At 39.6% G+C, this 17,356-nt stretch overlaps 1 protein-coding gene across 5 annotated transcripts in view; it reads left to right on the forward strand.

The window, feature by feature from the left end:
• LOC136882431 (zinc finger protein) overlaps window positions 1-17,356 on the forward strand; it is a 358,684-nt gene that overhangs the window by 83,241 nt on the left and 258,087 nt on the right. Inside the window, exon 1 of one of the 5 annotated variants that reach the window (XM_067155078.2) lies at window positions 12,999-13,077. The exons of the other annotated variants lie outside the window; for them this stretch is intronic. Coding sequence (XP_067011179.2) covers window positions 13,076-13,077 — 2 coding nt within the window. The 5' untranslated portion in view covers window positions 12,999-13,075. Of the gene's footprint in view, window positions 1-12,998; window positions 13,078-17,356 lie in introns of those variants that run through there. 5 annotated transcript variants of the gene reach the window in all.

Genomic DNA, 17,356 nt, shown 5'->3' on the forward strand with positions numbered 1-17,356 from the left:
AGATCTTCAAAAGCGGCTTGTTGAGAAGGTCCCCACTCAAATTTGATGCCTTTCCTACGAAGAAGGTTCAAGGGCGCCGCTCTATTAGCGAAGTTAGGAATAAACTTCCTGAAGAAATTCACCATACCAATGAACCTGGCGATACCTTTGATGTCCTTGGGAGGTTTGAAATCACGGATGGCATGTGTTCTAGAATGATCGACTGCAACACCATCAGGTGACACAATATGCCCTAGGAACGACATGGAGGGCTTAGCAAAGGCAACCTTGGACAACTTCACAGTTAACCCGGCCTTACGGAGGCGATTGAGAACTTATCGCAGATGATCTAGATGTTCTTCAAAAGTCTCCGAAAATACGACGACATCATCAAGATAGTGATACAAGTACTCGAATTTGATGTCGGAGAAGACCCTATCTAGCAGTCTAGTGAGTACAGCTGCTCCCGTGGGGAGCCCGAAAGGCACGCGGTTGTATTCATGTAAGTTCCAATCCGTGGCAAACGCTGTAAGGTGTTTAGACTCTTCAGCTAGGGGAATTTGATTATAAGCCTGATTCAAATCCAAGATGGTGAAGAACTTGGCCTTACGAAACCATGAAAAACAAGAAGGAAGGTCAGGAAGGGGCACCGATTGTAACACCACCTTCCGATTGAGAGCCCTATAATCAATGACAGGCCTGAAACCCCCTTGGGGTTTCGGGACTAGAAAAATAGGCGAAGAATACGCCGACTTAGAGGGCCGAATAATACCATCCTTTAACATCTAATCGATGATTTCTTTCAGAGCCTTCATTTTAGGTGGAGATAGCCTATAAGGTGGAAAACGCACAAGGATCGAATCCGTGACCTCAATTTTGTATTCGATCAGGTCAGTAACACCAAGAGTATCAGAGAACACCTCTGGAAACGACTGACACAACTTACGAATACTATCAGCCTGCTCCTCAGGTAGATGTCTAAGGTCTAACAACATCTCATCCTGGGTATGCGAAATAGATGAAAATGGTGCAGAATTACATTTCAATAAGGGGATTTTACAATTAGAAGCAAATTTGAAAGTGCACGACATACTCTGAAGATCGAGCACAAGACCAGTATGAGAAATGAAGTCAGCTCCCAATATAATGGGGCAAGACAAGTGCTTGGCCACAAACAATTTAACTTTCCACGTAAATTTAGAAATTCGAGTTTTGGCTTTTAAGGAACCTAAAATTTCTAATGGAGAAGAATTAGCCGAAACATATTGAACAGGAGATGAGCAATAGTCAGGAAGTTTACAAATAGATTTCAATTTCGAATACCATTGAGCCGAAATAATTGAACAAACACTGCCTGAATCTAAAAGAGCTGTTACAGGTTCATTGTTTAACTCAATTTTGAGGAAGGGCACAGGTGCGGGGGAATCCGCCGCAATCTTAAGACATTCTTTGGGGCATTCAAAAGATAAATCTGAAGACTGAGTTTTCCCTGAATTTTCGACCTGTTTACCAGGGGCTGAGCCTCGGGAAGATGGATTAGTTGACTCAGCCGAAGCCACTAGTCACTTTTTATTATTGGCATTGGTGGAATTTGCACCAGAAATTGAGCAGGAGGGGGTGCTATTCGAATTTGTGCAGTTCTTGGCAATATGAGAAAACGTGCCGCATTTAAAGCAACCTTGCGATGACCCTGTTCCATTCCTTGTTCCACTAGATTTAATTAATGGGCACTTGTTTCGAAGATGGTCAGGGGACCCACAAGCATAACATTTACGGACCGTGATGGTTCGGCGAGGTGTTGGCCGAAAGTTACTTGATGGCGGAGGGGGCTCCCTGACAACACGTAATGTGTCCGCATACCTAACCCCTTCGGCTGACACAGCCAATGCTTTAAGTTCAGAGAAGGTTTGCGGGCACGCCGCGAAACACAAATATGACCTATAGGATGGTGAAATACCGTCCACAATATCATGAACTATTTGGTCTTCGGGAAAATGAAGAGCAAATACCCTAGTATAGAACTTAATATCTTGGATGAAATCTGCCAAGTTTTCATCCAACCGCTGTACACGATAATAGTACTTCTGAATCAGGGATGACCTCGCACGAGCAGGAATGAAATTTGCAAGAAGGTTTGCATGAAAATCTTCAATAGATGACTGTTCAGCTATTGCTCTAACAATTTTGTCTGAGAGAACACCAATTGCATAAGGATAAATTATCTGCAAAATTTGACACGGAGAAAGAGAAAAAACAAGGGCAAGATCCTGAAATTCAACTAAAAACCTTAAGAATGAAATAACTTCACTAGTAGTGTTAACGGAAAACTTCGAAATACCTCTAAGCAACATTGCTAATGGATGAGGTAAGCTGCTGAACCCGGGTGACATAGTAGGTAAAGGTTTAAGTGGCAAAGAAGTTAGTTCAGAACGTACATTATTCAATGAGGTGCGTCGTTCAGATTCATGGTCTAATGGGGCAGAGGTTTGTTGAGCTCCAACAGTTTTCCTATGGACTTCCCCCTTAGGAGACTCTTCCTCGCTACCTACATTCGCCGTAGAGGGTTGATCAGTTTTGGAAGGAACTTCCCCAGTTAACAATTGGGTCACCTTACTAGACAATTCGGAAAGATTTTCACGAATAACATTAGCTTCCTTCCTTTGAATGTCATTCAACTTCAGAGACAATAGGTCGTTAACTCTATTCGAAAAATGAAATAACCTTGCTTGCACACGTTTAATTTGATTAGGAGAAGGGTCATTTTCTTCAAAAAAACTAACTACAGATGCTAGCTCAGTAGTATTATCATTGATCGTGGAGAGAGCGTCGTCAATTTCTTTCTCTCCCAAAGTCGGGATGGTAATAGGCAAATCAAGGGAATCTTTTAGCTTATTGGAGTCGACTGCAACCGTGCCTCCAGATTGAACATTTCTGAGAGATAGCTCATAAATTAATTCCTCTTTACGCAAATAAAAAGGATGAAGAACGTCGCGAGGGCCGGACATGATGACAGAACAATTTTGACAAAGGAAAAATAAAAAAATTCCAGCAACAGAGAAAATTGTTAGAGTTCGAATCAAAGCAATGTTTAGCCGTAAAAAGGGGCTAAATTGAGACCCATTCAACCACGCTCTGCTACCAATTGTTACCGTAGTTTGGTGGTTTAGCAGAGGTGAAAGAAGGTGCGGGGGTGAACAGGTCTCAAAATACGAAATTAAAGTTAAGATAAAATTTAACAAGGTTATATTTTCTTTTCAAGATTAAGAAATAACAAATAGAACAGGTACTCAGTAGCCGAAACACAATTCGAAAATGTACAATTACAGTAATTACAGGATTTGGGCTCCGAGAGCCAGACACATAATTCTTGAGCAATGAGCCCAACTTTACTATATACAGGGTTCAACAAAGGGGGAGAAAACCCCAATCATGTCTAGGAACACTTGCTCCCAATTACACAGAAAAGCCTCCTCGAGGCATACAGAAACAAATTTTAAGAAAGAGCGACCCGCTCTTAAGTTCAAGCCTTTCAAAGGCCACACCAAACTCCACGTTCAAGCTGTCCTCCCAGGACATATACACAGGGGTGAAAATACCCAACTTACTGAGGCCTATTCAGTGAAGAAACAGAAATATTACATGGCCTGCACAATACCAACTAGAGAGGAGGCGAAACTGCACTCCAAATACGCCTTATCAAAACCTACTTGGCACTAGGTCGTTAATGCAAGGGCTAATCCCATACTAAAGAGGTGACTTATAGAAGGAGACAATTTACATTACGTTAAGGAAGAAACGGTTGAGAAAATAAGTTCACCTCAATGCAATATGAGTGGGAGCTCAAGAGGGTTAAGCACTCTCTATCCCAATTTGTAGTTTAAAAAGATAGGATTGAAACTAAGTGTCTTTACATTTTAGAGGAAAGTTACATGGTGAAAGGCTTCAGACCTGCCCCGAGAGTTAAACTGCTGAGCTAGCAAGAAAAGAAGTTATTAAACGGCCATTACCTGATGGTTGAACTGCTGCTCGAAGAAAGAGGCGCTTCCCGCCCCCTGCTACTTTACACACTGATAGTAGTTACAGAAGTGGCGCGTAGACCCGAAACTCAGCAGTTTATATACCCTCGTGGAAAGTTCTAGGCGTTTCAGGAATGAGAACACCCTCCCACAAGAATTTTATTGGCTACCCACGAAAACCGCTACACAAGATGAAGAAGAAACACATTATTGGTGGAAAATTAATTACAGAAAATTATGATTGGTCAAATTCAAAACTGGCGGAAAGAAAGGGTTAATATTGCCAACTTAAACAATGACTGAAAGAAATTTAACAAAGAGCAAACTTATGAACCCAAAATTTCTCCAAAAGCATAGTTCTTTCACTTCGCACTAGGGTGCACAATTGTAGTTCTTCAGTAGTGTCCTCTAGTAGAGAATGTTCACACTTCTTACCCCAGGCAAAATAAAAATACATCGCAACCGAACCAGTTCAGAAACTTCAAAATTTACAAGTAGGGACATCTTCAGAGAAACTTGAGAATTAACACAGTAGATAAAGTTCAGACTTCCTCCAGTAGAGGAGTTTCAACTGGCGCAATGTTTGAATTAGCGGCGTGGAGGTGTACCACCCGGTACAATAATAATAATAATAATAATAATAATAATAATATTAATAATAACTGTACTGGCTGGTACATCTCTACGCCGCACATTTGAATTCTCCGCCTTAATGTACTCCTCTGCAGGAGAAACTCTGAACTTTAAAAACTCAGAAGATGTCACTACCGTAAATTTTGTGCTTACGAAGTTGTCAATACTGTGTGGAGTTCAACTTGTTTTGTTTTCTATTCTATTGATTTTCTATTGATCAAGAAGTGTGAACATTCTCTGATAGATGTCTCTACAAAAAAAAAAAAAAAAAACTATGGTCATGCACCCTGGTGCGAAGTTAAGGAACTTTTCGAAGAAATTTTGTATTCATAAGTTTGATCTTTACTAAATTTCGTTTTTTCATTTGTGGTTTGGAAATATTAATCTCTTCTTTCCGCCAGTTTTGAAATGAGCCAATCCAGATTTCTGTAATTGTTTTTTGACCACTAATGTATTGCTTCTTCGACTTTGAGTGTATTTTCAAGACGGACCAATAAAGAAAGAGGCTGTGGCTTGCATTGGCAAAGCTATCAGTTAATTAACGGGTAGGCAGGAAATCTTACATTAAAGTTTCTTGTTGAGGAGTTCCTTAAGTCGAGTTTTCTTGGTTGTAAAATGATCAATCACACGGCCCTTCAGTACTTGATCACTCATCAATTCATTCACAAGCATTTTCTCGATAGAAATGGTACTGAGACTGCTGAGTCTTTCAATGTTCGTTGACTTACGCAAAAATGTTTTTATCCTCTTCAGAGTGATCATACTCCTTACAGAGGAAGCCGTGGTCACAGGAAATGTTTTTTTGCTAGCGGCTTTACGTCGCACTGACACAGATAAGTCTTGTGGCGACGATGGGATAGGAAAGGCCTAGGAGTTGGAAGGAAGCGGCCGTAACCTTAATTAAGGTACAGCCCTAGCATTTGCCTGGTGTGAAAATGGGAAATCACGGAAAACCATCTTCAGGGCTGCCGACATTGGGAATCGAACCCACTATCTCCCGGATGCAAGCTCACAGGCGCGCGCGCCTAACCGCACGGCCAACTCGTCCGGTAGAGGAAATGTATATATTAAATGAATCATTTTTGACACTTCCTCATACACTGGTTCGAGGTCATTGAGGACAATATAATGTAATTTTTTTGAGGCGACAAATGTTTTTCTATATCGGAATAAATGTTAATCAATTCATTTTCCAATAATTCCCTATTAAAAAGGGATAAATGTTCATAAGACTGTCCAGTTTAATAGCAGGGAAGCTCTCGTTGTAAACTATGAACTGATTTGGATCCAACAACTCAACAAACCGGATGCTTTCAAAATCGCCAAACCGTATTTCCATTTGCATAATTAGGGCTTCACTACCAAACAAAACACACGTATAACAAAAAAGGTCTTTGCTTTCGGAACAGGCTGTTAACCACGATTATCGTGCATACCAAGAAAATTGAAATTTTTTCGCTACTTTACCGTCAAAATACTTAATAACCAAATTAGGCATACATCTTTTGTATGTATTTGGCTTCACTCTTATTTTCGTAAGTCCAAGATGAGAACGGTTTACGTTTTAAAGAGTTCAAAAGACTCGGTAAGTTCCCGAAGGGGCCTACATCACATATCATTTCAACGCGATTTTTCAACCGGATGATGTCAGCCTCGTTTTACGCAACTCACAATCCATGTCTGAATTGTTACGAATAAAGCCAATCACGTAATGCACGGATTTCCCACAAATTCCAAAAATCAAAACAAAAAACACACACTTAACAATAGGGTACCGCTACTTCATTGTCACCTTCGCGCTGGGAGTAACTACGCTTTCAAATAACACAGGAGGCTTGCCTCACTGGGGTCTAGACCTTGTGGAGAGAGGAGTGCGGGCGGTAAACCTATCTTCCCTCCACCGCCCCGGACCAGTCTTCAAACTGACTGAAGGGAAACAAAACAAAAACGTCCTGGGTGAGACAACTTACAGACTGCCTCCTTGTCAGAGCAAGTAGTCTGCTGTCGCCATCTAGCGGGGCGATCAGCGAAGCACATCATCTGCTGTCATCATGTAGCACACATCAAAGAGAGATTATTGTTGATTTAACACAATAACAACGGCAGATAAATTTGTTACGATATTTATGTTTAATCGTATTTCGTAGGGTAGGCATTGCCTCAAATGACTCCAAGTAGTTTCGCCACTGGTGGCTTGATTATTCATGAAAGGTCTCGAATCTTCCACAAGGGTATAAGAACTGCTGATTTTCTTGTCTCTCAGTCACTCGAACAACATCTAGCATAGTGTATGGAAGTATAGCAGGAGGCGGGAAGCGCCCCTTTCATCAGGCAGCTGTTCTTCAACAAGTTAATGGCCGCTTAACATCTTTATTTCTTGCTAGCTCAGCAGTTAAACCCGCGGGGGAGGTCCGAAATCTTTATTATGTAATCTATCTTCAAACATGTAAATTGCCGTCACTTTCGTAAAACTTCATATATTTTTAACTGTAAATCAGGGATAGAGAGTACTTTACCCTCTCGAGCTCCCCTTCATTTCGAATTTTAGGTAACTACGTTTTCGTAACCGTTCTTCTACTGTTCCTTAATGTGTTAAATTTATTCTGTATACGAGTCACCTCCATGTTTCATGTAGGAGTGCAGATTCACGCCTTCATTCAGTTTTGCATTTTGGGCCGTTATCTTAACCTATTATTTTTCAACTAAGGCCCATTAGGTTGGGTACAAGATACCCCTGTTTCTCTGTAAGTGTGCCTTGAGGGCAGTTTATAGTAAAGTCCGTTGTGGCCTTTGGTAGGCTCAGAACATTGAGAGCGGGTCAGCTCTCTTATTTGTGGTAAATGTGCCTCTAGGAGGCTTGACATTGCTAGGTGGGAGCAAGTGCTCCATGTAATTAGGGGATTTCTGCCCTTTGGTAATATGTGGTTGTGAGCTGAGTGCTCAGAAATTGTAAAAATTAGGGCTTGTGGCCCAGATTGTTAAAGTGTCTCTAAATCTTGGCTTTCCTGGTATTGTACCTGATTTGACTTGTTGTTACTTGTTAAAATCTGAAGTTTTATGTTTAAAATTGTTTTGCTATTTTTGACAATATAACCTTTAATGCCATTTTAATCAATATCTCAGCTTTGTAGTTAGACCCATTCCAGCCTGCACCTTCTTTCACCTCTGCATGATGGGTAACCCAGTAATAATAATAATAATAATAATAATAATAATAATAATAATAATTGTAAGAATAAAAGAACTGTCTATTTCTCACTTACCGTCTTCAACACCCATTTCGCAGCTATTTCCTTCCATACTTTGTAAACAACGTTGGCATGGGCTTGCAACCTTTTGTCCCAAATTACACTTTTCATAAATACTTTGGAGATTAAAATGTCTTTATCCGCTTCTATTTTATAAAAGCAAGAGTGAGAACAACGTGCGCAGTCGAAAGATAAACAGCAGGCTGACCGGGCGTGTTGGGCGGTAAGAGGTTCAAGGGGAAAATAAATAATAATTATTTCCTGTTAAAGCGGGTAGAAGCGGTAGAAGCGGTAGAAGCCGCTCATGAAGCAATATTCTTCTCGGCAAATGAGTCACCCGGCCGCGCTATCGCCTTCCGTGCATGTACGCCTGACACACGGAGCCAGCTAAAAAAACAAAAAACAAAAAACAAAAAAAAACCTTTATTAGACCACTATCGACTTTCTCTCTGAAAATCGGAAGCTGTCCGGTTTTGTATCATATAGTATTTGGCCTCACCTCTATTCTAGGATTCAGCTATTGCTAGGCTGATGACGTAACAAAATAACTTTCCTGCTTTATTTTATCACACAATCTGTGCACTTAACACATGTGGATGGAGTGAGGCACCATCAATGTTTATTTATAACGAGACCGACGAGAAAGACAGGCCGTGACGCGCACGTCACACATTGAACGTCACGCGACTTTCCCCGTCTGCCTAGATCTAGGGCAGTGATTTCCAAATGGCGGCTCGTGGGCCGCATGTGCCCCGGGAAGGTATATTTTGCGGCCCGCAAGGGCTTTAAAAATGTATTTAAAGAAATGTGGAGAAAATTTACGAAAAACATTTCATAGGTCGTTCAAAGATGTATTCATTTTTATATCCTGTATAGACCAAAGTCAGAACTAATTCATTCTTTAATATTATCTCCTGTTTTTTTAGTATTAACTTGTGCTAAATAGATTCTTTCATTTAATAAAACTAAAATCCAAACTTCGCCAGAAAATAAGTCCTCATAAATACCAGTTCTAGGTCTTAACCATTATAAAAATGGCTATGGGATTAATATCACTTCTTGAACTCCATGCCAACCTCACTGTGATCTTTATATTCAACGTAGCATGCATTGAATACTTTAAAAGCCATTGATGTAAGAAGTGGTTTCATTTCTTTGGTCTTCTCTCATTGGAAGCACCATGGTACACAGTGAAAATTTTCAGGGAAGTACTCCTGGGAGTACATTTTTGGAATTTTAGGCTCTTACAAATATGTAGCATTGCGCTCTTCACACTACTCCCACTAAGTTTGCCTTCTTTTTGTTTTGACTACATTATTAATTTTTGTTTGTCTATTGTTTTACTTTTTCATTTCTCAAATATTAATTCAAATGTACTGACATTGTTGCTCTTCTTCCAAATTCAATCGTCCTGGGTATAATAGCGATTATTCTTAATTTCACCCTTTTATGCTATTTTAAAATAGTGTTTTAAGCAATTAAAATTATTCAACCCTAATTTCAGTTGAACACTGCATATTATTTTGTATACTGGTACCTCTGTTCTATTTGCGGAATTTTACGGAAACTGGTTTATTATTAAAGTGCGGCCCGCGGTCATGCTTCAGGTTCCAATGTGGCCCTTGAATTCTTACTAATTGGAAACCCCTTATCTAGGGAATACATCCCGAGGTTGACTTGAGAGACTATGGCAGCGTGGTAAATATAATATGCTTAAGCGCATTGCAACCTACGAAAAATACGCTATTCAATTACAGATCAAATGAAACACAGTGTCTCTTATTATCCTTGTTTGAACAAAAAGTAAAATCTTACGGCAATAAAGATATGCACACTCATCGAGAGCAAATATTGCTAATGTAATTGGTTAATGTACAATCGATCGATCGATCGATCAATCAATCAACCAATCAATCCTGATCTGCATTTAGGGCAGTCGCCCAGGTGACAGATTCCCTAATATTCCCAGATAGTCGACAATAACAATCATGTTATAAATCTTATTGAATCCAGAATTAAAGGTATCGTAAGCTACTTAAAATTCTTTTTAAATGGCATGTTTAAACTTACAGATGTTCCACTCCACATCTGGCTTCAACATCATACATAATTCTTAAGTTTTTCTATCTTTCTAGAAGTCCATGGAACAACACGATTTATCATTATGTTCTTCTAAAAATTATTAAATAAAATTTTGTTTGCACAGAGTGACACCCTTTCATGTTCGTTTAACAGTGTATTGTTAAGAGAACACTTACGTTCAGAATTATTTATGTCTGATTTCTCTAATTTTGACATGCTTTTATTTTGAGCATCATAGAACTGTTTCCCACATTACATAAAATGCTGTATAGAATCTTTCACAAGTAAAGAGACGGTATGCCACACCAATCCAACTGTAAATACAACTACCTCAGATGGCAACGTTAATTTACTTGTATCCAGTTCCTTAACAAAATCATATGAATCCACCTTAACTTCTTTACTTAGGTAAAGTCACTACATATATCGCAATCACATTTAAACTTTTGTAAAACTTTTCTAGTTAGCTAGTTAATAATTAGAAATTAGTTTCTGTAAGGTACGAGGATGAGGTAAAGACATTTCACGGAATCCTCTGCAAGTTATACTTCATTGGATTCAATACTATTCTGAATAGCTGTTCGAGGATTATTCTCTTCTACAGGGAGAATAATTTAAGAGTTCAGACTTCTGCTCGCATGCCGTGGGAATTCCCGAGCGAGCGCCAAATGGCTTGTGTCAACACTCGGGAGCTAAGAATTGTTCACTGCCGGTCCGTAGCTGTTTAGCACTCTGTCCCTCAGTTCGCTAGAAACTATTGCACTTTTAAGGTGTGTTGTGAGGTTATTATCACGATCGTTAAATACACTATAGAACAAAATATATTTTTTTGTCGAGTGTTATTTGTACAAGAAGAAAAACCAGTTAAAAGGTACCTTCGAAAATTCCGTAGAAAATTTCCCGGTGCGACAGTACCATCAAAACGTTACATGCATCAGCTCGTTTACAAATGGCGTAGAATTGGTTCCGTAAGCAATCAGAAAAAAGAAGCGAAGGAGAACTGCTCTCATACGGGAGAGGTTAGAAGATATACAGGGAAGACTCCACGTCACTCTACATAAGTCGCTTCGGAGAGTAGCTCAGGAAAGTGGTATTTCACCTTCTTCAGCACGTAATGCAACAAATTTATTACATTTACGATCTTATCGGACTCATTCAGTCCATAACATACTGTCTACAGATTTCAATGCAAGAATACGATTTTGCAATTGGCTTAGTGTCCACGACGGTATTGTGGATCCCAACTTTCTTTTTTATGAGCGACGAAGCCTGGTTTCATTTGAGTGGATATGTCAATTCACAGAACAATAGAATCTGGGATACAGACAACCCGCACATTTTACAGCCGAAACCTCTGCACGATGTGAAGGTGGGTGTGTGGTGCGCTATCAGTGCCCAACAAATTATCGGTCCGATATTTTTTTCAGGACACGATTACTTCTGACCGTTATATTCACAACATTCTGGAACCAGTTTTGCTAAACTGACTGAAGAAGAGAAAGGGTACGGCTATTTCCAGCAGGATACTGCAACGGCCCATACGGCTCGTAGCTCTATGGGACGGTTTACGGGAAGTGTACGATGATGATCAGATCATCAGTAAAGGCCATAGATTACGGCCTCATTGTTCGCCTGATTTAAGCACATGTGATTTTTATCTATGGGGAAATCTTAAAGGAAAAGTTTACAGGAATGATCCTCGAACTGCAGAAGAATTAAAAATTGAAATTAGGAACATTGTGCGTTCTATCGGTGTCCGTGAAGTACAAAGTGTGTTTCGAAATCTCATTACAAGATGTGAGGCTTGCATTGCAGCTGAAGGAGATCACTTTCAGCATCGTCTGTAAACACCAGTGAGTTCAGTTTAATTTCCTAGTTGATTTATTTATTTGTTTATTCATTTACTTATTTGTCTAGAGCATCTGTGTAGCCGAAGAGTTCAGTTTCGTTTAGTTTCTGTAGGCGTAATAATGCCGCTTCTTTCAGCCGTCTATGCCTGCTTGTCACTGCGGACACTGCGCTCGCTGCCTCCACTTTCCAGCGCGCCTAATCCTCGGCACTCCACTCTGAACTTTTAAATTAATCACATCGACAAGACGTCTTATTTTAGGAGCTGACTTAGAACAATGAAGGCGTATTCGAAAAATAGTTGGCACAGCATTTTCTGCAAGTTTCGGAATTATTCTAGAGAACTGTTTCAATTCTCCCTTAACCGTATCCCTATCTACTCGAATTATGTACCGTACGCCTCATCAAAATGTTTTATGCATACTGTAACGGTATGTTACTAGTGGATTTTTCAGTATAGAAAAAAAAAACGTCGATATGTGACGAAACCATAGATTACGGCGGCTTTCATCCACCGGTAAATAGGTAACTGGTTCCTGTTTTTTCAGTCTCTGTGTTATAATTCGACTGATAGTCGACACTACAGCGACGAGGCATTTCCAAGTTTTCATATATCTGTAAATAAATAGGATATTAATTTCTAAATCCATAGCACTGAAGTTGTAATTTAGCCAACAATTTAGGGACTTGTGTATTGCAGCTTAACATTGCTGAATGAAGAGAACGTTGAGGTTACATGCACATTTCTTGATAAATATTTACTTACAATTCCATACACAATACTGCCAATGTAAGGAACTGACGCACAACACCTATATTACATTCCGCATAAACAAAAAAAATATCCGTAACTTACTTCCATAATTCACAATAAACTAACAATAACACCGCAAGAACATACGTGCGAACCGGCTTTACTCCGCCAGTTTTCGGACTAGTCTACTCACGCGACTTTACCGTGTCATGGCCTCTTTCTCGTAGGCCTCGATTTATAACTACCTTGAACTTCAACTATCCGTCGTGTAACTATGTATGAACAGAAACTGTTACGGACCTGTAATCTGTGGATTCGTGTTAGTCTGACTGTGGTGTACTCCATAACAATGGAGGCGGGCTTTTAGTACATTGCGTTGAGAATGTTTTTTTTCATGATTGGAGGTAGGTTGGATTCTATGTATTTCATCGTTCCGGACAAGGAGTGTGTAGTATGTAGGTTAGAATGTAGCTTGGAATGACGACACCACTGATCTGGACGACACCGATGCTCGGATGTAATTCAGCTTAGTACTTATTTTGAAATTCATTTATTTGTATTTAGAAATCAACCCCAACATCACGTAGCTTGTATAGAAGTACAAGTTAATCTTGTAACACTTTCAGTCGCTTGTTACTTTTCAGAACTTAGTGTGTCACTGATGTAGACTGTTCAAGTGAGATAAGCTAAAGACCCGGTTTAAAATCTGAGTTTCGTTCTTCTTAAGTACCAGTATAACATGAAACATTTTAGAAGCATGTTTAAATAATATTTCATTCACCTATTGGTCAGAGTGAAAAACACAGAGGTTTCTATGTTGAACTGGGCGTTCTTGTATATCTTGTAAGAGTACCGTACAGGTAACCTGTCTGGAAAAATCCACTCTGGAGTGAAACCGTGGAGTCTTGTATTTATCGGGATATTTTATTTTATTTTCATTTTGCGATAAAGGTAGCTTTCATGCCGCATGATCATTTTAAGTTTGATCTCAGATGAATGCCTCGAAGTTCTTATAACTGTACTTAGTAGCGCTGCCGGGGTACATGTTATGGGGAATTCAACTGTAATGTTAACCCTCGAAGAGGCAGTCATTTTTGCTGTGATGTCGCGGATATTTTACTGGAGTTGCAGGCTCTTAATATAAATTCTGACAAAAATATTGGCGAGTTTTACATCTAAAAAAGGAGCACATCATTTTATTTAAAAAAATGGTAGAAATAAGGAGATTTATACTGAAACATTTATTTATCTTAGAAATAAACGTAAGGGAAAGACAATAAATTTCAATATTGTTCATATTTGCCAAACAGTTACTATATATAATATGATTACACTTAGGCTTTAGGTTTATAAACATGTATGAAAAGGAACATAATTAAATAGCTAGTAATTTAATATATATGCCACGTACGGGGGATGATCAAAAAGTAAGGTTACAAGGTCGATATTCCTGCAGTTCCATCTGTTGTAGAGAAATTAGTAGTGTGCGGTATTTCTAATACATACGGTTGCCAACTGTGCAGAGTTTCAGCCACCCGCCACCTACAGAACTAGTTGTAGGTAAACGCAAATGGCGACCCATTGGGAGAACTGGTGTCACGAAGAAATCCGCTCAGTTATTTGATTTCTGCGGGTAAAACATGTAACTGCGGCTGACATTCACTGGCACCTAGAGGTTTACGGAGAGACTGTAATTTCATGTCAGCATGTCGTAGAATGGCGTCGAAACTTTTCGGCTGGGAGAGTAAAGGTCATCGACGATGATCGGAGTGGCTGATCCAGCACAGCATCATCAGATTTGAACCCAGCTCTCGTGGAGTAGCTGATTCAGAACAAGAAGAGGATCACATAGGAGACCAAAGATTCACCTCAGACGAGGAGGTGAAACACTTGGTGACAATGTGGCTGAACCTGCAAGAACAGGATTTTTTTTTTTTGCTAGTTGCTTTACGTCGCACCAACAGAGATAGGTCTTATGGCGACGATGAGACAAGGAAGGGCTAGGAGTGGGAAGGAAGCGGCCGTGGCCTTAATTAAGGTACAGGCCAAGCATTTGCCTGGTGTGAAAATGGGAAACCACGGAAAACCATTTTCAGGGCTGCCGACAGTGGGGTTCAAACCTACTATCTCCCGAATACTGGATACTGGCCGCACTTAAGCGACTGCAGCTATCGAGCTCGGTAACAGGATTTTTAACAGGAGGGAAGATTCAAACTCATCCTACGAATCGACCAAGTGCCTAAACGGTTATGAAGACTACGTTGAAAAATAACCTAATATATGTACTATCACTACTGTATGAAATAGTGTACACGTTTCAATGCAGTCTTTGTAACTGTACTTTTTGATTACCCTTCATATATAGGTTATAATACTGTACTGAACTGTATACAGCAATTTACACAGCAGTTTTTTTCCTGCAACTTGTTCACTTCACTCTTCCTCTTTACTCCATTCTTATGAGATCTCCTTAAGTTTGTTATTTTATGATAAAAGCTCCTGGTGAGTTCCATCATTAGGCCTACACCATTTACACTGGTACTTTACTTTATAAAAACACTATGCAGACATTTGTTATTGTGTAGCAGTGTTTTGGTGGTATGAGAGTAGTCTGCTGCCTGGCCTGCTGGCCCAGAAACTGGTAAAGGAACTGGGATGGATTCATGGAACGTTGCCAGAATGCGCTGGTGCATGTATGACGTCATATTTGTGGGACATATCTCTGTAGTAGCAGGTTTTGTGTGGGGAGAAACTAAAATAGGTATAAACAAATAAATATGCCAACTCGATTACAGCCACATATATATTTAACAAACCCGAGCTTTCCACCAAATTACATTGCCTACTTCAGGGCATGTGATGGTTTGTGTCTGACAGTGAGCAAAGAAATTCTTCGAAAGAATGTGGAATCACAACCATACTATCCACGGCCCCTCCCCCACCCAGTAACTGGACTGAGAGATCGTCACGCTTTGGTGGTTTGGAGGGAAATTACTGATTCACCACTGTCTGCCGACAATTTCTTTAGTGTGTTGCGCTGTGTCATGGTGCTATGCATGTATTTCTTGAGTACAAGTCTCCATGTATCGTGCCTCTAAAAGACTTCTATGCTTGATTTCTGAGGGAAGCCACATAGATAGAGCTGCACCCATATGCCATCAGCAGGGAAGGTGGCTTCAAGGTATCAAATACATGGAGATCTGTCCATTAACTTCTCTACTCAGCTGACATGTTATTTGGCAGTTCGATATTTAAAGGTCATATATATGCAGATACCTAGTACATTAACAGTAAGACAGTAACACAGATAGGATTGCAAAGTGTTTATTACAAAAGGCATCTATTCCATTTAGTACACCTTCCATGATCCTTAGTTTAACATACTGTCTGCTTGCCTGTTTGAGTCGCGTTACGTTGCACCGACCCAGATAGGTCTTATGGCGACAATGGGACAGGGAAGGGTTAGGAGTGGGAATGAAGCGGCCATGGCCTTAATTAAGGTACAGCCCCAGCATTTGCCTGGTGTGAAAATGGGAAACTACAGAAAACCATTTTCAGGGCTGCCGACAGTGGGGTTCGAACCTACTATCTCCCGAATACTGGATACTGGCCGCACTTAAGCGACTGCAGCTATCGAACTCAGTATGACTGCAATATTTGGTTCATGTATGACAAGATACTGTGCTTCTCAAAATACATTTAAATCTTCTGTGATGTTCTGTACTTGTTCTATAACCAATTCACAAAAACTAAACTTTAGAGAAAAATTGTGCCCAACTTCCTACTTTTTGCAGTAATGTCCTCATATATTTTTACTTATTGCTATGAAGAGAGGGTGAAATGCTATACAGGTAAAAGCAAAATTCTTTGCAACCAGAAGTATTGGGATATTTCTTTTCTTTAAAGAATGATGTTAATTACAATTTCATATTCTGTCTTACTGATAGCTGTATGCTAACTATGTATGTTGTTGGTTTATCATTTCTGATTAATCTACCAGACAGAACCTTGATAGACCAATAATTTGTTTAATTTTAATGTTTATTGCATTAAATCCTTGCCATCAAAAGTGTGCTTTGACAATAATCTGTCAGTTTGGAATATTGTCACGCATAACCGAAGCTAACCCTGTGACTATCAATTTTTTTGGTGTATTACAATCTAATCCGGCAGTACGATTGGTTTTTGGTCAATTGCAATGATCTTAAGTAAGATTCTATTAGAATAAAGTAGGTGGCAACGATAAATTTTATTCTAATGAAATCTTACTTAATGCCGTCTTCAATACGGAACAAACATGAGATTAGTTACTTTTACAATGATATTGTCACTACAGAATTCTCTCCCCAGTGGATGCTAGAGGGCTGTGGACTGCTTTGTGGCTCTAACTTCCAGACAAATGGATTTGTCACTACCTGAATCTAACCAAGCCAGACCAATGTTTTTTTCCCTAGCCCAACCTAATAAAACCATTCCAGTGGTTTTGTCACTAATAAGATATACTTCATATTCTGTCATGTTTTTGTCACACCGTCTGAGCCATGTTACCTTGGATTCTTATCCTCTTTTTTAGGAACAACTTCGGAAAGTTTTAATCCAATCTACCTTGATCACTTTGTGTTATGTCAGAACAACCAACAGTACCTGATTATCAATTTTTTGACATAACCATTGCCACTCTTAATTACACTGACCATGAAATCCCATCTCAATAAAGACTTACCAATGTGTTTCAGGTACAGGTATATGCATCAGGTAATACCATATCTAGAAGATTTGAAAAATAACACATACTT

The sequence above is a fragment of the Anabrus simplex genome, chromosome 10 (assembly GCF_040414725.1).
Source record: "Anabrus simplex isolate iqAnaSimp1 chromosome 10, ASM4041472v1, whole genome shotgun sequence".
Taxonomy (NCBI): domain Eukaryota; kingdom Metazoa; phylum Arthropoda; class Insecta; order Orthoptera; family Tettigoniidae; genus Anabrus; species Anabrus simplex.